This window comes from Platalea leucorodia (genome assembly GCF_965183815.1).
Source record: "Platalea leucorodia genome assembly, chromosome: 4".
Lineage (NCBI taxonomy): Eukaryota > Metazoa > Chordata > Aves > Pelecaniformes > Threskiornithidae > Platalea > Platalea leucorodia.
The window spans coordinates 76,943,591-76,965,438 of record NC_138826.1 but is presented as its reverse complement, the minus strand read 5'-3'; the positions used below and the strand labels follow the sequence as shown (position 1 = coordinate 76,965,438).

General features: G+C 38.8%; 1 protein-coding gene across 2 annotated transcripts in view; it reads left to right on the top strand.

Annotated features, from left to right (window-relative positions):
• Positions 1–21,848, top strand: part of VEZT (vezatin, adherens junctions transmembrane protein) — a 59,582-nt gene that overhangs the window by 13,103 nt on the left and 24,631 nt on the right. For both annotated transcript variants that reach the window (XM_082309579.1, XM_082309578.1), the window contains exons 2-5: positions 3,472–3,606; positions 11,113–11,202; positions 13,701–13,876; positions 16,668–16,943. In XM_082309579.1, coding sequence (XP_082165705.1) covers positions 3,472–3,606; positions 11,113–11,202; positions 13,701–13,876; positions 16,668–16,943 — 677 coding nt within the window. The remainder of the gene's footprint in view (positions 1–3,471; positions 3,607–11,112; positions 11,203–13,700; positions 13,877–16,667; positions 16,944–21,848) is intronic.

The window sequence follows — 21,848 nt, the reverse complement described above, 5'->3', positions numbered from 1 at the left end:
GAAAAGTTAATCAGAAGGAATTTGTGTAAAACCTAGTAAGGTGCCTGTATTCCACCTTGATGACAAGAACAAATAAAATTATTCATCCTAGCTAGGGGCTAAAGTTTCATTAACATTTGGCGAGATGGTGTATTTTTTACTATTTCCGTAGAGTAGAAAATGTACTAATTACAGTTAGATGGAAGGTTTTGATGTTGCCAAATACCCAGTAAGAGGGAAGAACTGAGCCTTCTTACATCTATGCAATATTTCACTTAATAAATGTAGCATTTGGGATTTTAGCTAATTCTCTCCGTCTTCAGTGGACAGAGTCTCTGTCTCTGCCTCTCTGTCTGCCTGCCTTCATCCATTTTTGTGAGGAAATGGAACCAGTCTAAACAGCATTAGACTGGTTTTCTTGATCAACTTGTAGAAAATTATCTCATCATGGACCCCAAAGCAAGGTGCACCCTGAGATACTAGTGGAAAAACTCCTTGGTATATTTGGGTTATTTTGCCAGCTATCTGTATGTAGGTGAGTACCAATAAAGTACAAGAATAGTCATGCGTCAAATGATGGCTGGCCTTGCTTGTGACAAGTATAATCAAGATGATGGACAGCTCTTCCAAGAGCCTGGATATGATTTTCTTGGAGGCCTGCCTGGAGCGAGCATCAAAACTATGATTTTGAGTAAAATGTTCTCTGTTCACTTACTGTTTTGTCTATGTGTTTTCATCTAAACAGGGAAAATTCTGGCTGGTTCTGACTGAAACCTCTATGCTACCCTAAAGCCTCTCGTGTGGAGGTGTTCAGGTTGTTCCAGGTGTGCTGACAGTGCGCAGCCTGGCTCTGTATGAAAACCATTGTAAGAAAGACAAGGTTATGCGTATCCGTTCATATTCCGAGTTATGTCCTGAAGTTTTAAAGCTAATTTAACAGTGTCTTAAATAAGAGAAGTGTTCTAGTGTATTATGTTTTCTTTTCCATTTTAATTAAGTAATTCTGGTAAAGTGGCATGTTCTACTTAGAAAGTTACCTTCTTTCCAGCCAGTCGAGAACGCAACATTGTTTAACTAGAGTTAGATGCATTTAAAAAAGAACTCAACCATGGAGGAAGGGTACTTGGAAAAAAGATAGGATTGAGTTGTCACAGTGAAAAAATTCCCACCAGGAATTGAGTCATTAACCTATCCTAGCGTTCTGCACAATCCTTGTCATTGTGGGTGAGGGGGATTGTCTGTACCTGCACAGGGCTGTGAGTGGGTACGACTGTTTGAGTTTCAGGTCATGACTGGACACTGCATCTGTTGTGAGTAACTCGAGGAGAGCATGCAAATGTATGAATTTGCATGCCTTAAAAAGGTAACAGTGATCAAAATAGCACTTTGGTGATGGGGTTAAAAAAAAAAAATCTGTAGAGGTAAGAATTTGTTCAGCTAGTATGAATGATGGCTTCCAAGTTTTATTGTATGGTAAGCAGTTGTTTGAGATTCGGCCACGTTGGTACACGGTCATGGTAGATGTGCCTTTTTTACAACTTGCACCAGCAAGTTAATGATAGTTAACATAACAATTTGTAGTAGATGGTTCTGTTGGTGGTTGTTTCTGCAGACCTCCGCAACTGTATTTACTGCAAAGTTTTTACTTTTTACTTACAATATTTTTGTTATCTCACCGATAGCATGTTAGAATTCTTAAAATGTTTCGTGTTCTTCCTATGCAGTTTGCTAGTGTTTGCATACTAGTGTGGGATGTTAATAAAGTTTTTCAGAGGCCAAAATCAATCCCTAACCAACTAGGATATTTAAGACTGATTGCTGAGCGTTGTTCTTAAAAAAGAAGTCTCTCTACATCTCCTGAGTAGAACTGGAGTTAGCATAAATATCCTTTCCATCAAATCTATCAAAGATGTTGCCATATATGTGGATGTCAGCAGAAAAATAAGAGTTAAGTAAATCTAGATATCTGATGCAGATGAAAACAAGAAAATTCAGAAGTCTGTATAGATAAATATCTAAACATGTAAAAACCCACTGTCTGGCAATCAGAATTCCATACTTTCTCTAAGAAGTTTTATTAAGGACTTCTTATAATTTATTAGTTTTGCCAGTATCTTAAAAAAGGTGGGGTTTTTTTTTGGTCGTTGGTTGTTTTTTTTTTTTAAATAACTATGATACTCCTTTGCCAGAAGTGCTACTACCATCTGCAGAGAGAGCAGAAGCCTTTGTCCAATTTGTTTTTCCATTTCTGTAAAATACTCTAGGTGCCTAATCAGATTACACTGAGGCTTCATTTACTGAAGTTTGAAAAGTTCTCTAGTTTTAAAGTTTGTTTCAGTAGAAGTGGTTCAAAGTATAATCTATTCAATTTTGATAAACTTTAAGAAAATAGTGTCATTAAGTGTTTTGGAGTCACACAAGAATATTTTAAAATATATTACCAAATACATAGTTTATTTATTGAAAACATGTAAGTTATAAGCTAAAAAACCCTATCAGGTAACCTAGAAAAAATATTGCTATGGGAAAAGTTGATTGGTTGGATGCTTATTTCTCATCACATTGTTTTGTATGTTGACTGTCTTGCAGCTTCTTTCATTATGGTCAGGATAAAACTAAAGGGAGATATTTAAAGCAAAATTTTGGCTTCTTTGCTATTAACTGTGCTGGTTTTTTTCCTGTTGCACAGAATCACAGAATGGTTTGGGTTGGAAGGGACCTTTAAAGATCATCTAGTCGAACCCCCCTGCCATGGGCAGGGACACCTTTCACTAGATCAGGTTGCTTAAAGCCCTGTCCAGCCTGACCATCCAAGGATTGGGAATCCACAGCTTCTCTGGGCAACCTGTTCCAGTAGCTCACCACCCTCATTGTAAAAAATTCTTCCTTATATCTAATCTAAATGTACACTCTTTTAGTTTAAAGCTGCTACCCCTTGTCCTGTCACTACAGGCCTTGGTAAACAGTCTTGTCTCCGTCTTTCTTATAAGCCCCCTTCAATTATGGAAAGGCTGCAATAAGGTCTTCCTGGAGCCTTCCCTTCTCCAGGCTGAACAACCCCAACTGTCTCAGCCTTTCCTCATAGGAGAGGTGTTTCAGCCCTCTGATCGTTTTTGTGGCCCTGCCCTGTACCCCCTGTAACAGGTCCACGTCTTTCTTGTGCTGGGGGACCCCAGAGCTGGATGCAGGACTCCAGGTGGGGTCTGAGCAGAGTGGAGTAGAGGGGGAGAATCCCCTCCCTCGACCTGCTGGCCACGCTTCTTTTGATGCAGCCCAGGGTACGACTGGCTTTCTGGGCTGCAAGCACGCATTGCCGGCTCATGTCCAATTTTTCATCCACCACTATCCCAAAGTCCTTCTCTGCAGGGCTGTTCTCAATCCATTCATTGCTGGTTGTGTGATTGCTGTATTCACAGCTGTGTTTTGTGGGAAACAGGGAATGATTTTTAACATTGTTTTTTTTCTCATTTTTCTTTTTTAACTGTCTTTCAGAATTCCCCACTCTACCAATATCTGCAGGATCTGGGACACACGGATTTTGAAGTATGTTCATCTGTGTCGCAGAAGGCAGAGCAATGTGCAGCAGCAGAAAGCCAAAGAGAACGGACTCTGCATGCTGCCCAGAAAGTGAGCACTCTCCTGTTCCTGAGTATTTATCTTCTCAAAAGAGAACCACATTACTTCACAAATAGGGAAAATCAGAGGGGATAAAGATCTCTTACTGTATTTAAAAAAAAAACTTACTGTATTTAAAAACTTACTTACTGTAAAAAAAACTTACTGTATTTAAAAAAAAAAAAAAAAGAAAAAGAAAAAAAAGCGCAACCAGTTGTCATACCTTGTCTGCAAATGTGCTTGGAAATGCATGGTTTGCCAGTTTAGTTTGAAGTGTTTCTTTGCACTTTTGTAAGCTAGGGAAGCAAGAGACTTTGATAGTGAATTTTCTGAGTGTTGTAAATTATCTTATTTACTGGATATTATTATATTAGCTTAGCATGACATTCTGGGAACAAAACCTGTAATTTTCTGGAACAGAATATTTATAGTTCCCAGCCCTTCTCAGGCATTCAGTTGCTAAATACCGCTTACTCTGTGACAAAACATATTAAGAAAGAGGATTTCTGGGAAGCATAAATACAATAACCAATCTGAATGAGACGGTAGAACTGTGCTTAGCTTAGAACTGTGCTTCTAACAGTAACAGCTGACTCAGATCATCAGCTGATTAGCTCAGACTTCTTAATTCTCTATCATTTTAAGTAAAAGCTTGTGGATTTTTTTTAAACATTTTGGTATTAAAATTATGCTTGAGAATTTGGCTATTTAACACATACAGTGGCCTACACATTTTTTGTTTTCCTTGTTAAAAATAAATGATATTTTACTATTATTGGTAGTGTACAGGCAATGGGACTCAGATGAGGAGCTGTAGTGTGGGTGAGGAAATTCCTCTTTTGAGGCAGCTAATGTAGGAATCTCTTTGCAACAAGTATGTTGAAAATTCAGTAGTCGGTCTGTCTTCTCCTTAGCACCTAGATGGAGCATGCAAAGAGCAGTTATGTTCTGCCTACCTCTTCCACAGTGGAGAGTTCAGTTTTCGGTGGACATGCTCCAGCTATGTGCTAAGCCAGGAGGAAGAAGGGCCTCCACGCAGGCTTCTCCGTCCTGACCACTGCAGGCTGAGGTGGGCAGCACCTTACAGGTAAGAACCCAAACCAAGCATTCATGGGTTGATGCGTTGCCTCTGAAGAATTACCATTTCTTTGTCCTCTCTCCCCACCATCTACAGTAGTTTCCATCTTTGTGCACCTTAGGTCATCTGATTCTTGCCCGCTGTGGCTTTTAACCTGCCGCTGGAGCTCAGTTTGTTTGTTCTTTCCTGTTTTATATCTCTTCAGCTATCTTCAAATCAGAAGTTCACGATCCCTTCCCTCTCATTTGTAAGCTCTGCTGCTTCCCTGCTCTACAGTGTTCCACCGTCCGAATTAGCTGGCAGTGACCTGGGGAGAGCATCCTATTTTTCCCAAACACAGGCGATATGAGTGGCCCTGAGATCTCCAGAAGGTCTCCCTGCAGATTGTGGTGGATGTGGGACATCATATGGCAAATGAGGACAGCTGATGCTTTTCTTAGGATCTTTTCTCAAATAGTGCCATCTTGACGTATATCTGCTGCTCGGTTCTCAAGATGCTTCAAAGAATTAGCCAAGTAATAGTCACAGTTAGGCTTTATTTCAACAAAGTTTTTTCAGTTTTGTATGTGTCCCTCTTGTTCCTCCTTTGTTTTAGGTCGGAAGTATTTTTTTCTTGTGGGATTTTTAATCTGTGCTGCTCTGTGTAGGATCTTAGGTGGGGTAGGATTCAGAGGTGTATGAATTGACGTGGATAACATCAGTCAGTTTTTTTCTGATCAGGGGGAAGAATGTGTGGTGTTTTAAATGTTTGCAATAGTATGGTGTACTCGCAAGGACTGACATGCACAGTCTTTGAAGTGAAAATTTAGAAGTTGCAGTGTGAAGCTTATTCATGTAGCAGTATTCAGAGAAGTGTTGGTAGGTCATATTTTCAGATAGTGATATTCATTTCAACCACTCTCTGTATAGAATATATAAATGTCCTCACACACTTATTAGACCCTTTGAAAAGACAGGGCAATAAAGCATGAAACATTTTGCTCTGGTCTTTGGTCCTGTTGGAGTCTATCTTCATGGATAGATTGGTCATAGTTTGTGTTTACCTGCTGGGCAGGTGCACTGTGCACTTTGCTTCACAGCCTCAATCCGCAGTTTCTGAGAGTTGTAGTCCTACAGAAGTGTGTCATGTCTCCCTTCTTCTTTCTGATCAAAGATGACCATGGAGATAAGATACAGGGTGCATACATATTGAGCAGACCTGTGAAGTACCACTGCATGCCTAGTGCATGGATTAGACAGAGCCTGTAAAAAATAATCATACTATCATCATAATCCTTAAGTTTTGTACTGTTCAGCCATGCTCCTGTAGAGTTTATGTTTTTTCAGAGAGTTCAGCAATCATGTAGAAAAAAAACTACCAAGCAGCTTCATACAGAACTCCAGTCTTGTATATTGAGGATTTGTGAACCTAAGAAACAGATTAACTGAGGGGAGAAAGAGAAGTGATTCTTGCAATGTCTCCATGCTTCATTGGCTGGCTTCTCTAATGTAAGATTATTTTAAATTTAATGAATAAATTGATTTCTAGTTACTGCTGATGTGGAAAGCTATTACATTTGTAATAATGATTACTTCTATCAGTGGTCACAAGGCAAGGCTGAATTTAATTCAGGGTTTAACTCACAATTTTTTATGCTTTAATTTAAACCACCTGTAAAAGGATTCATGGAAATATTAGATCCACTACCCTTACTTTTCAGAATTGTCAGCTGGCACTTACCATCGCCCTCAAGAAACCACCTGAAAATATATTTTTCCTTTAAAGCTATCAGCAGTTTTGTGGTACATTTACATTGAAGATACCCATTCTGGCTTAGTGCAGGAAGACTTTAATTAAACCACTGTTAATTGAAAATTAGGGTGACATATTTCACTGGCCGGTTATCTGTTCGTTACTATGAAGTAATGCATGGACTATCACTTGTTAGCTGCATTACTTTATTTTGCATGATTACTTTTGTGGAAGTCAGTAAAGCAGTATGATGCTGTGTTCATGTATATAATTTCCACCGAATTTAATACAGAAGTGCTGTGAGGTTAAGAACCTCAATAGTATTAAGATATACTGCTTTTAAAAGCCTCAAGTATTCTGGTTTTTCCCCTTCCTTCCCCTCAAGCATTTTACACTTAATTTTATTGTGTTGGGAGCAAGTCCTCCAGTATTGTGTCAGATGTAGAAGTAATTTGTCATGGTTTGCCTTGCAACTTGAAGGAAGTGGGTGTGAAAATGGGCTGTCCATTTCATACAAATACTAGGATGACATTCACATTGTCTCATCTCTGTCTAGACAATGATACGTAGTGGAAATAAGGAAGAGACTTGCGTGTAATTTCTAGTGATAAAACGTGATAGGTTCTTACTGCTGCTATTCAAGTACCAGTTTGGGAACGTTAACACTTTTCTTTTGTAATCTGATGTCAGAAAGTCTGTTTTTGTTGTTTGGTTTCTGTGTCCCATTGCGATAGGGTGTCTCAAAAGGAAAGAGAATGAGGGAGGGGCAGCTGGCCACGCATTTAAGGAAGTGGACTGGATTTAAGAGGATCTGAGGCTTTGTTGCAACTTTTTGTATGACATACAGACAAATCATTAACATTCCCATCCAATCATTTCCTCATTTTTACATGAGACTGTTATCACTTCCCTTCTGTCAGCCTTCGCTGGCCTAGTCTACTGAAATTATAAAATGTCTGGGAAACAAATGGTTTCTGAGTTCTGAATATGTACCTACCCGCAGTCCTAATATAAAATGATCTTAGTTGAAGCTTAGTACAATGCAAAGTATAGTCACAGGGAGCAGACGATGTTCCATGCTGAGTGATGCCTAGTATGTGCGTATCGTTTTCCTTCTGTTCTGGAAAGCAAGTTTGCAAATGCCTTAAACACTTTATTAAAATAAAAACAGAAAAGCTGCAGTATTGCTTTGTCTTTGAGTTGAGATTGTTTACTCCTCTTGTATTCAGTCAAGTAGGATCCCAGTACCGATACAATCTGGTGACATGTAGCAAGATTTTGGCAAGGCAAAGACCTAGTCTGGGATCTTTGGGGACTGAAGAAACAAATCTGGGAAAAAAAAGAGGTTCCTAGTGACTGATGCAAACGTTGCTGCTGTGTCTTGCTGTCTTGCCAAGCACAGCATATAGTTCAGGCTTAATGAAAGGCAGAGGCATCAGTTGAATTTGAAGCACATCTTAAATAGTTCTCTCTGTGTGTGGTTTTGGTGGTGGTGTTTTTTTTTTAATCAGAACATGGTCTTAATGAGCATTGAGCTAGAAAAGCTGTAAAGGTGCTTCAGGGTTGTGTTCTGGGGGCTGATGAAATGCCAAGCTCCCATCTGAGGGAGTATAGAGATGTGATTTAGCATGGTAATTATAGGTGCAGTGTTCCTGGCTGTACCAATCTCTGGAGAAAGTTACAGCTAGAGTTCTGGTCTCATGATCACTTGGTACTCAAAAGCACTGTTTGCAAGAGCTCCTAAACCTGTTTTCTGGAATTAAATCCTATTTGGGTAATTCCGCTTGATCTTTTAGGAATGTATTTCTTCCCATTTACATTTTCCCTTTCTCACTTATTTTCCTAGACTGCTGTGCATATCTGAATGTTTAAACTGATTATACTGTCACACCTTATCCCATCTTAGATGTGATAATATTTCATCAGTGGAACAGGGCTGGTGCTGGAGGCAGCTACTGAAGATTGTGTTAGGGCTAGCCCTCAGTAGCCATGGAGGTGACCTGATGTGGAAGGGCAGAGGGACCAGTCCTTTGCCTTTGTCTAGGGCTCCCACCCACTTAATGCTAGCTCTGAGTAGCTGGAAGGTATTTAATGTGTAGCATTATCTTCTCTCTGAAGTGCGCAGAATTGAAAGGTGCCAATGTTAATGATGATATTTTAGATACCTGTCAGTTTGCCATTTCAGGTTCATCCTGTACAAAAGAGAAATAGTCCTTAGAATTTTATTTTAGATTCAAATGAATGTACCTAAAATGTGCATGTCCTGTGCTATTTTTCTTAAATGTTAGGAGTTGTGCATCTTTGGTATTCAGTTTACAGAGAGTTTGACTGAGTGGTGTTCTAAAGTTGTAAGAGGAATACTCCAGAAGCATTGGCAACATGACCTGACTTGTGTGTTGATGAAAGTTGTTTTACTTGTCAGTAACACTCCCAATGGGAACGCAAACCGTGAGACACTATTCCAAGGATCTGAATAATGTAATGTGTTACTGTATTCTCCTGGGTCACAGCCCAAGACAGTGGGTTGTCTTGTTTTGTGCTTTCAAGCACTGACATGCCTGTTGGGTACTTATGCAAGCTCAGATTTTTTATTTTTAAACTAAAACATGGAAAATAAACTAAAAGATTACTAACGTAGCACACTAGTATGGGGTTTTTTTCCAGTAATTCCACAGTCTAGTTTAGTCAGCTGGTAGCAGTTTAAAATTGTCCTTGGTGTAGATGTAAATGTTCCTGATAAAATCCCAAAGACTTATGAAGGCTAAGCAGTTGAAAATGGTAGGCTCCAAGAGGCATAATTTTAAATAGTAAATGGACAATTCTTTCTATACTCTGCTTTCAAAGCACTGGGAAAAGTACTTCTGAATGAAGTATCTGTCTGCAACTCAAATGCAGAGCAAGAACCTTTATTTATTTAGTCTCAGTTTTCTACAAATTGTAATTGGAAAATTTTGTTTTATTTTGCACCACTTTACAAGAAACTTGGAGGATAATCCAGTGCTGCAGTTTGTGACACTCTTCTCCTCTTCCAACTTATGTCAGTGCCCTTGAGCAACATCAAAATACAATCACTTGGATTTAGTCCATAGTCTAAGAAGTGTGGATTGCTGGGATATCTCCTCCTAATAAGCCACGATCATGTCTGTGTATCGGAAAGAGCATGATAACGTGTATCATTATGAAACCCCTATTATTGGTTTATCTGACCTAAAACCACTGACCTAAAACCACTTCATTTTGGCATAGGTCTGCAATTCTAGCTGTACACAGAAAGATAAGGCGTATGGAAAGAAAACTTGAGTTAGGTTACCTAAATGGACACCAAAGTAAGTTATTTCAAAAACTGTTGAAGCCTAAGGGCTTTAGGGTGACAATTTCTGATGTTACTCAAAGCTGTTCTGCCCTGGCTTGCTGCATCACGCTTGTGTCACACTGCCTTCCAGAGGGCTGTCAGGCTGCTCGCAGGGCTAACCACAAAGCTCCAAGCTCCTGTTGCTTGGGCTTACTCTTCTATTTCCCACCTTATAGCTGGGGGGGGAAAGAAAAAAAACAAGAGGAGGGGAAAAAAAAGAAAAAAAAAAAAAGAAAAAAAAAAGAAAAGAAAAAAAAAAAGAAAAGAAAAAAAAAAAAAAAAAAAAAACCCAAGAGGGAGAAACGGAAGAAGCTGGTTTAATGCAGACACCCTATATAATATACATTAAGGTATTATAATCTGTTTGTTTGTTTTTCTTTTATTTTGAAAGACTATGCCACAAAATCTAAGTGCTCCACAATTAATTTTTTTTGGCATACATTTCAATTGGTTGTATTACATGTCAGCAGTCTCAAGATTAAGAGGTAGGGCCTCAGAATTCATGAAATATATGTAAGTAAATATTTTGAAAAATACTTCCTGTCAGCTCAGGCTGAGGAAAGTAGATATACAGTGTGTGTCAAAAACTCCATTTTTTTTCATTGAATGGCTGCAGAGTGAAGCAAAATCAGGCATCTATTTAATTATAATCTTTCTTGCATCATATTTTAGGAAGATACATGAGTAAAATGTGTGATGACTGAGAGGGAGTCCCTCTAATTAGTGGCATTCGAAGTTATGTTTACAGCTCAGATGGAAGTGTGGATTTAGGTTGCATGGGAAGCAGCAGGGAGACAAAGTACCTGATAGCATGCGCTGGTTGGGACAGGGAGTTTCTGGGACAGTTCCTCTTCTTACAGTCAACTCTTCCTTGTCTCTCTTCACAACTCCTCCAGAGCCTTGTCCTCAGGCTGCGGTGGTCTGCCAAGGAGAGGTTGTTCTTCTCCTGGTCCTTAACTTTTCTTCAGTCCCCATCAGCCATTTAACTTCACTGCTTTTTTTATCCTCAAGGAGAGAGAAAGTCTCTCATATCAATGCAGTAGCTGCCAACTTGAGATCAAACTCATTGTAGCTGTAGTTATTTTTAACAGTACAACATAAAAATCCATTATGCTCTGAATAGGTGGGGTTACTGAAAGCTTTATTTCATGCTCTTGTGTACAGGCAAACTGACGGGAAGCAGATGTTCCCTTAGCATACTCTGAAGTTAGGCCAGACACAATAAGCGAAACTTCCTTACAGGTACTTGGGTCTGAGTTAATAAGAAAAGCAAATGCAGAAATAAAGGAATTGTCTGTTGCTTATTTTTGGCTTTGTTTTTTTTTTTTTAATTGGAGTAATTTCTGTTCCCTTCAGCAAGGCATCCTGTCAAAACTAGTTGAATTCTTTAGAAGTTGGTTTCCTTTTCCACAATATAAGAAAAATGATGACATACTTCACCGACTGGTAAGTGATAATTTTTTTTCCATTTCCTTTCCTAATCCACAAGTCTTCCTCTCCTCTGCACCTCATCCTCTGAGCAGCATCTTTGGTCTGTACTGTTGGTTTTGGCTCTTAAGAGTTTTACTACTTCTTCAGATAATATTGATCCTGGTTTTCAGAGTTACTGCGCCAGGCAGATTGGGCACACAAGAACAGGAAAAATATAGGTAGCCAGCCTGAAGACGTTAAAAATGTGGAAGAGAAAATAAAATGTGTGAGAAATTAAAGAAATTCTTGAAAGCTGAAAGGAGTTAACCTACAGTGTAGCTACGCCATTCAGTGGAAGGCAGTGTGGAGATGCTGACTGAGGAAGTCCATATGTTGCAGCCTAGTGCTTTGCAGGCACAGCTCAAGACAGAAGGCTCTAGAGCTTTATCTGAGTATTGCTTCACCCTCTGTTTCAGCTTGTTAGCTCAGGCATAGCACCACCGCAGTGCAGCTGTACTGCCCCTGGACCCATCCTGGCCTATTTGTTTCTTCACTGCTCTCCACAGTGCTTCTGCATTTGGGAAAAGTGAAGCAAATTAAGGCAGCTCCCTTACAATGCTTCAGAAGAGTGCTGTGCATTAAGAGCAGATGACATCCGTGTAGCGGTCTGGCTGCAGGGAGAAGCAAGAACAGTTCTCTGTACTACCTGCGTGCTCTCCTCTCAGCAGTTCAGAAGCAGGTTGGGTGTCCATCTGCCGCACCAGGAGTTGTATTTTCTTACTTCTGGAGCCTGCAGGAACTTTTAAGGCCCAGGTCAGCTTGTGTGGTGTAGACCTGAAGGGTGATAGTTCTACCCCAGATAGTTAAAAATAGTTTTATGCTGCCTTTACACCTGTTCTCTGCAACGCCACTTTCTAGCCAGTTCAGTCTTTAGCCTGGGCTTGTCTGAGATCTGCTTTAACTTGCACCCAGCTACTTCAGGTTCCTAGTCTGGCTTGCAAATGTCACATTCGTTAGACTGTTCCAGAATCTAAAAGTTAAAATTTTGATTTTTTTTTTTTTTTTTCCCCTACTACGATATAGGGATGATGTCTTCAAATGTAGCTTAAAAAAAAAAAAATGTTGAGCAACATGAGAAGTTAGGGGTTTCCATTTCTCAGAGAGTTCTGCTGAGTCCAATTGCCATCTCTTCTCCCTTATCTCAACAGGACAAAATTTCCTCTGAAACCTCTCATCTTTGATCTTTGGTTGTCTTTTTTCTTCCTCCCTCTTCCCTTGTGAACTAAAGGTATTATCTTCACAGCTTTTTTTAGTTGTACTTTCTTGAGATGGAGACACAACCAAAGAATATGGAAAACAGGTTTCTCCTGCTGCATGCGACAGTAGGGTACTGAAATGACACAGGATGCATCGGAGGAGGGCAGAGTTTCCTCTTGCACACAGTCCTGAAACAAATGTTTTCCATGAAAAGTAGAATGCAAGTTATTGCAAGTGACATCAATGTATGGAATTAAACCTTTGACTAGCTGTCTTATGGTTTCATAAATAATCTCATTCTGTCAATGACAGAACTATACAGATTTTGTACTGTGAAATGTCATACTTCTGTTAGAGGGTTTTAGAGAAATATTCTCCTTTCCCTCCTGTAATCTAGGTAGATGCAAAGATGCACGTGTTCAGTGTTTGTTGGGTTTTGTTATGACATTCTTAACTTAAAAGTGTTTTGTAATTATAGTTTGGTGCAGTATGCAAATTAAAATTTCAGGGGGCTTCTCTGATGGATATATTTGTGTTCAAGAGCTGTATATTGTATATATGTATATATGTCTTGAAGAGCTATAGCTGCAGGGAAAAAATAGCAAATGCTTATCATGGCATCAAATCCACAAGTAAGTAACTCCCTGAAGTTTGCCTGGAGTTTGGCAAGTGTGAGGTCTTCAGAGTCCGATGCAGTTTCATGTTTGGATCAAGTTCCCTTGGGAGAGGCACAGAATCCTGCAGGAGAGGACTTCGCCGCCTTGGCTGGGGGCTTGAGTCCAGTGCATTGACCCTGCTGTTATTAAGTGTCCACCAGTGACATTTTGTTAACTAATTTGTAATCTCTCTTTCTAATTTTTGTTTGTTTGTTGACGTAAATTACGTCATGACATTAAAAAAAAAAAAGCATTTGCTGTTTTATTAATGATATTCTAATAGATATAGTACCTCTCTGATTCTTATGCAAATATATTGGCATAATCTGTGGCATGGTTCCAGGTATTGCTACTACCTACATCAGATCACAAAGTCAGTGTGATGCATCCTGCAAGTCTGAACTGTTAAGTAGTCTGTGAGTGTTTGAAGTTAAGCAGCTTTAATAAAAATGAAGTAGCTACTTGTGATATACCTGAAACGTTCCTGTAGTCTTTGGGAACAGATTGTTGTCAGTAAAGTGTAGAGTGTCTGGGTGTTTTCCTTGTTACACTAGCTTAATTTTAAGAATTTGCATATGCTTTACTAATGCCTGTTTTTTTCTCCTGCCCGTTTGTGGTAAGGATGTTGGATTCCGATTTGACACGCTCCGTACCATCCTGCAACAGGAAGTTCTGCTGCAGGAGGATGTGGAACTGATTGAGTTCCTTGACCCCAGTATCCTGTCTGCAGGGCAGTGCAAGCAACAGGAAAATGGGCAGCTTCCAACGCTACGCTCCCTAGCAACTCCTAATATTTGGTTTGTACAGAGAATATCTACCACTATATTCACTGAGAAACAAGCAAAAAATACTGTGTGTGTTCTTTATATAAAATGCAGCAATAAAGTAACTACTTTTTTTCTCAGGTCTTTGAGTCTTTGGTCCGCTAGTCCCAAAATTTTTGTATGAGCATGTTTTTTCCCTCGCGCATTTTATTGAAAGAGTGAGTTTTAATCTGAGATAGCTGCATGAACATTAATGGATACTTCCAAACCCTAATATGTACTGTAAGGAAGAACTAACATGGTTGATTAATTCATGAATTTCTAAAGCTATACAATGGTGATTTTGATAAATGAGACATGATTGTGAAGACTGAATTGAAAAGTGTTTTCTTTGCTGTGGTCTTCATAAAATACGTTGGGGGAGTGTGTGCAATTAATTTTCAGATGTAGAATACCAGAAGAACAGACTGAAGAATATTTAAATAAGATGCATTCAAGTCAGCTGAGACTGGTGAAATTCATCCTAGAATACTGAAGGAACTAGCCGCAGCAGTCTGAAGAGCTACCACCTGTATTTGACAAATAACAAGGATGGTGTGTGTTCTGACAGAGTGACTTGCTCAGAAATGGAGAGGAATCAGTAGATAAAAATATCTTACAACACAGCCCAGTGCTATGTTTTCATGCGTATGTTAGGAAAACAGATAAAATTATTATAAAGCTGCAACAGGTTAAAAACCCCAACTGTTTAAGTTGTAATACGTCATTATTGATGCTCTCTGTCAAACAAGAGAACTTTTGAACCAGATTTTCCCAGTGGTTTGTCCTGGTCCTAGGACTATTCATTGTTTCTTTAACGGTTCAGATGACAAAGTAAAAATTTGTGAATTTCACAAAATTCGTGAATATTGCTCAGCTTACAGATGACACCAAGTTTGTAAGTGTTTTGGCAGAATGGATTTCAAAAGTAGCATGGAGAAATATTTTTAAATCAGTAGAAAAGTCAATAAAGACAAAAGTCTAATACTGCACTTGGGAAGGAAAAATCAAATTAACAAACACAAAGTGGTGAATAATTGGGTAGGCAGTACTACTTCAGAAAAAGATCTGTACGTCGTTGCAGAGCATAATTTGAATGCATCAGAAAATTATTCAAAAAATGGTCATTCTCATCCTGGTGTCCTTGTTATATGCAAGACACAGGGGTTTACTTTTCTGTCTGTTTCCCTAAGCCTTGTGTTAGACTACAGCATCTGGTTTCGGATGCCACACTTGGAGAGGCATAGGTAATTTAGAGACAGTCCAGAGCAGAACAAGAAGAATAATGAGTTTAGAAAATTTAATCTTTCGGAAACATTAGAGTGTGCTAGGATTGTTTGGCCAGAATGGAGAAAATTGAGGTGGGATGGAACAGTGTTATGATGTGTAGAAGGTAGTTAATAAGAAGGTGGTGATCATTTGTCATTTATTTTGTTCAGGAGAGGGAAGGATATGGGGAAAAATAATGGGATTATTTTGCCAGTGATTCAGACTGGACTTGGGGGAAATCTTTTGAACTCTAAGGATACTTATGAGTTGGAATAGCTACCTGGGAGTCTCCATTTTCTTCTTCAGTCTGTCCATGATGATCTGGATTAACCAGAAAATGGAAATGGACAAAGTGACCTCTTAAATCCCTTCCAGTCTTGAATTATTGTGATTAATTTTGTGTGTGTGTGATTTCTTTTTTTTTTAATGTACCAAGGAAGTTATAGACTGTGAGTCTGCCCTTTTTAAAGTTAATTACATATCTGGAATATTTTAACCCTGGACCTTTACTGAAACCTATCAGTAGCCCTGAAGAGTTAACACTTGTAAAGCTTGTTGAAATATGACCACAAAACTGTCCAGAAAATAGAAACCCAGAGATCATGTCTTATTTTAGAAATGGGAAAATATTCCTTGTGAATGCTTCCAAAACTAAATACAGGATACGCAGCTTTAAGGGGTGAAGAAAGTGAACATTTTTCTTCCAAAAAATTTTGAAAGATTAAAGTTATGCACCTTGAAGCCTATATCCCATCCACCTCTGTGAAGACTGTCATAATTTTACAAAACTGCAACTATACTACTGTATATGAAACACAGTGTGTTTTCTGGCAGTTACTTATTTTTGTTGACTTTTTCTAGGTGAAAATAACAGCTTTATGAAGTTTTTTAAATGTCCTTGAGAAATAACTGAACCGAGATACTAGTAACTCTGTTCTTTAAGGATTTTCAAAAGCTGCCAAATTATTTAAAATGATTATTCAAGCCATCCTTATAAAAATGTGTTAAAAATTAGCAGTGTGTTGGTGTCCAAGTTAAATGAGTCAGAGTCTGGAAAAAATAAAGCTGGCATTGCTTGAGGGTTTTGTTACCAAAAGAAACATGCCCTTCCCTACTGTACTCTTGAACCTGGAAGTACAGATATTCCAGTTCCTACCCACCCTGGCTTATAGTGCTGAGTAGTCAGGTTTTTTCCTTTTTCTATTTTCTTTTCTTTTTTTTTTTTAAAGTCCTATGTGTAAGAGAAACTGACCTTTGAAAGTGGTACATTATTCTTTTACTCATGCTGTAAAGCCAGACAATGTTTCCTTAGAGTATCCTGACCAAGTAATACCATGTACACATACATCTAAATCTGCCACTAGGAGTAGTTTTCAGCATTTACAGCTCCCTTCAGGACCTACATAAAAGCCCTGTAATAAGATGTCGTAATCTCAAATGTAACTTAGAGCTTCATGATTTTCCCACTTGTTTGACCTCAGGAATCTGTGGTTGATGATACTTTCTCCGTCTGCAGGGATGTCTCGCTGTTGCTTGCCTTTGTAAGTGCACTGCTTATGCTTCCTTCGTGGTGGAAGGAATCATCGTGGCTGCTGTGGGGACTAGTTCTGCTTGTCTATGCAGTCCTTCGAGTGTGGGGCACATGGAGGACAGCCAAGCTGCAAATGTCCCTGCGAAAATACTGTATCCAGCTGGAAGAAACAGTGGCGAATAGCCGAGCTTTTACTAATCTCGTGAGGAAAGCTCTACGACTCATTCAAGAGACTGAAGTAATTTCCAGAGGATTTACCCTGTGAGTCTGTATTTCACTTTATTTAATACACAGATCCATTCAAGCCAGATGTCTTCTAAAATTACCTTGTTACGCTGTCTCCCGTAACAAGTGGAATTACTGAAAAACATAATACTTAAAGCTTTTCATTTACATAAAATAGTATAATTACCATTCATATTAAAAGTATGAATTCTAACAATTCAGTGTTAAAACCCTGCATCCTGAAGGAGAACTAAGTCTTACAAAACTCATATGCCTTTGAAATCTCCTCCTCTGCTAGCAATGAAATACATGAAGAAATGGATTTTGAACCAACTTAGTTGACTATGGTGGGAAGTCATTTAGAGGGTTGTTTGTCTGAGGGTTTTTTGTGTCTTATATTACCAAATCTATGTAAATAAACTGACCTGCAAGTAATCATTCATGCTTTAAAAGAGAAGATGACATGAAAACCAGTCTATTTAAAAAATAACAGTCTGAAGTAATGAGAACACAGCAATCAGCGAAGAGCATCAAAGGTCATTTCCCACCTCAAATAAAGTTTACATTATTCTTTTTTCTTGCATACAATTGTTGAGATGTTTAGATTCCTAAACTATTTACTGCTGAATTTGCCTCTCGTCCACTTAAGGGATGTGAAAGTGTTCCTGGTTATTTAGCTCTTGTGGCTATTTGGTAATCCTTGCTTATTTGCTATGTGAAAGGACATCAGAACATGTTCAGTGTATGCAAGGATCCCAAAGCCAAGAGGCCCACTTCTGTGCACTCTCATTGCCACGTATGCTTTCCCGTTGTAACAACTTACGGTTAGATATGTACCTGTGCCAGTTAGACTTAAGGTTAAAGGAGGTGGGAAATGCCAACAGCTAAAATCCAGTTAACTTCTTTTGAAAAACAATAAAATATTCCTTTGTGTGCACCAAGAAATTGTTTGTTCATGCCAGACCGACTATTCTGCGCTCAGGCACATGTTTTTACATGCAAGCTTGAAACTGTAAACTTAACATTTTGAATTAATTTTCTAGCTTGAGATACCTTCAGTATGCTTCATTGAAGAAATGTTTCATTCTCCCTTTGGAATGCATAAGCATGTCTTCAGTCTGCCTAGCTATGTGTTTTGTTTTGGTTTGTTTTTTTGCTGAAGAAGCATATAGTTAAGCAATAGCCAGTCTTATCTTTGCAAACGGGTTCTTAAAAGAAGTTATTGTTAGGGCTTGTCCAAATTACAGATGAGAAAAACATTTGGATTTTTTCCTAAGTTTAAGCAAACGAACTTGTGGTCAATGTCTAAATTGCTGGTGCCTTATTCTTTTACTACATATCTTAGATAACAGATTAACAAAAAACAGACTGGTCTTTAAGCTGATGCTTGATCTAATAGCTTCTTTACTTAAAACTTTGGCAAGCTTTTCAAAAGACTTTAGAGTGTGGATGGAGTGGGAGAAGTCTGTGCCAGCATCCTCAGTGGAACAATTGTCCAGTATGAAGAAGTCAGGTTTTAGTTTGGTTTAGCCTGGAGGAAGTTCTAACTCCACAGAGTGTCCTTTTCTGCATCCACATATGCAAGAGATGCTGCTGCACAGGGCACCATGAAGTTCTTTGCTTGAGACAGCGCTTCATGTGTGATCCCTTTTTTCTTCCACAATTTTGCTACAATAAACCTTAGCAGAACAAAGTTTAGTATGTTCTCCTGTAGTAACCTTGTCGAAGTCTTAATGCTTGTTCAGAAAGAGTCCCATGGCAATAGAAATGGTTGCAGCTGAAAAGTTAACGAGTATCTTCTGGTGTCATTTTACATCCTTGAAGGAATGGGATTTCAACCAGGTAGCACAGCACTCTGTTCAGTAATATGTACGCCGCTGTTTTACTGCTAGCTCAGCATAGTTTGGACTGTGCATTAACCACGCTGTGAATGAAAAGATACTGAAGCTGACATTTAAATAGTACTGAGCTCAGATTTTGGCTAGCTGTACTTAGCTAAGCTCTGATATGGCAAGCCCAGGTCTGTGGCTTTGACCTGAAGTTCCTTGCGCTCCACCGCTGTTTTTTTCTCCCCATGGCACCATCCATTGCAATGTTCTCATAGGCTAATTCACATACGCTTTGAGATATCTATGGGTTTGCTTTATTCTACGCTATTTGCCCCTTGTTAATTGATATTTGACTGTCTCTGTAAATGTTAAATTATTCTTGATGAGGTTTTGGTCAGTTGTTCATTGGTTTACTACTGTGTGGTAGTGACTGCTATGTGCTTAACCAATTCAAGCATTGTTTTGCCTTCATTCCCCTCCCACCCAAAAAAACCCCACCGCAGCCATTTAGAAAAGGAACTAAGAACCCTGTCAGGCCTCTCTTATATTAGCTGCTCTCAAAGGCAACTGGATAATCTGATTTCAGAATGGCTTTCAGAAGTGTTTAACACTGCTGTTGGCATTTCAGGTATGTCTGTGTGGTACAAGCTCTGTGATGCAGAGATGGCCGAGACCTCACCACTGTAGTTTGGATTACAGAAATTGTGTAGCCAAGGTAGGGCAGTGCTCTACTCAGGCAGAATGGCAGTATTTCTGTCTAATTGCTTCATTTGCAGTTAGACAAATGAAGCCTGATCACAGCTTGCAGCCTGGAATTTCCACTGGGTAATGAAAGTATGTCCATTGTCTTGCACATTATAAAATGAAAACTGTAGGAATACATAATGAAAGGCTGCAGCAATAAGCAGCAAGTAGTTATTTCCTTGTCTGTCACTGAAATAATTGGCTTTTCTCCAAAATGCTCCCTTTCTACTATATTTTAAACTGGAAGCAAGCTCTACGAGCATGTATTGGTGTATATAGCATCTTTGTAGAACTGCTTTCATGTTGGAGTGCAGTAATAGGTTTTTATTAATGTGTCTATACAAGTTTGTTAGAAGTTGAGAGCCTATTTAAAATTTGGCTTGTAAGATTAATGGAGAAATAAGTCACTGCTCTTTATAAGTAAAATGGGTTTGGAGCAGTAGGAAGAGGAAATTCGCCCTTAACCTTTTTTTCTTCTTGCGATTTGTGGCTGATATGCAAAGCTGATAACATTTTGTAAGTCCAATTAAAATATATAGAAGATAAATGGAACATTAGGAAGTTAGGGATATGGCATGTGTGGCATACAGACATTTATAGCAAGTTATACTAATTTAAGATTACTGGAATAAAGAAGAATTATTTTATAGAAAACACTGAAACAAGCCTTCCTAGAAGGAAAGCAAATTGTTTTGCTGAATACTGGCAGTACATGCTGTGCACGAGTTGTGCTATATTTGTTCTGTATAGGAGCTGGAAATGCTTACATCGCTGTAGCAGAACATAGATGTTTTTCTGTTTTTTACGGTAGAAGAATTTTACTCCTTTTCTTTGAGCCTGCTTCTGACAATTCACCCAGGGCTTGAGTCAACAAACTGATGTAAGAGTTTATCCATAAACACTTCCAGTTGTTACCTTCAAAAGCTAGGGAAACGTTAGATTGGCACGTAGTACATTACATGCTGTGTTCCCTAATGAAACGTATGGCAAGACTAGCATTTTAAATTCACGTTTAGGAATTGAAATTAACACAGCTTGGCTTTATTTTATTCAGATTTTAAAGTACTTTATGAGATGTTACATAAACCATTTTAATATCACTCATGTAATTTGATATGGTACGCAGATATTTTAATGTGGTATTTCAGCTAGTGTATTCAATATACTGCAGTATTTGGCATGAATCTCCTTGTGTTAATCATATTTAACATACAGATATGGGTCCAGCCTTGCTCACTGGGTGGGCTGCATTGCTTTTCATATTTGCCAGTGAAGGCGATAAGCTATTTCCCCTCCCGGTCAATGTGCTAAGCACATGCAGTAGGGCTGAAGTTTTTCCAGCAGGGTCAGGTCTGCTGGCTTAGTCAGCTCTTCAGTCAGATGGGCTACAGAAATAGTTACCAATGCAGCAACCCACCGCACTCTTGCCGGGTATCCTGTATGCTTTTCCCTTTTGAGTGACTGCGGACATGAAATCACCTCCTCACCGTGCCCTGGGAAAGGTGAGGGCAGAAGCAGGTTTCCAGTCCCCAAACAATTCATCACAATTCATTGTCCACGCTACTTCCATTCCTGAGTTGATTCTAGTAAAAAAAGTCCCAGCAAGTAGAGCGCACCTAGGCTATTTTCAGTGTCTCAGTCACAGATTTGGCATCAGACTGTATATGAATAGATATAACTGGATATTAATCTTTTTTTCCTTTTCTACAGCTTAATGTTACACAGACGTGTTTAATGTTCACCCAGTTCACAATTCAGTTTATTTCCAGATGAGGCAATTTCTTACAATTCTAAAGCCATTCTGAAGTATATTCTAATAGGCAAATGCACAGTTTCTTTTAAATGGTATATTCACTTGAATATGTGGACACCAAAATATATTTTCAAATATGCTTGTATAGTTGCATACATTTCATGTGTTTACCTGTCAGACTCCCACAAACACAGCTGCAATTCATTGCACGATGATAAAATCTATGTCACCACTCAGATAATATTTCTGTTGACATAGAGAAGATTCTGTGTGGAGAAGGTTGAAAGAATATAGTGTTTTGCCTGAAAAACAATACGTAGTGGCACATTTTTTCTGCAAAAATTATTTAAAGAACAAATTTGCATATAAAGAGGAATATGTTGAATATCTGTGTGTTAAAACTTCCAAAGCTTACAGTGGGCTTGTGATAGTTTTGTATCAGAGATAACATTACGACCTGTCTACCCTTAGTGTATCGTTTTGGAAAACTTTGGAGAAAACAACTGTCCTCAGCAGTTTTGCCATGGCTCAGATGAGGAATGAGGAATTCCTATCTATCTACTGAGGAATCCTGGCTGCTTATCTGAAATTTTGATTAAATCTATCATTGATATG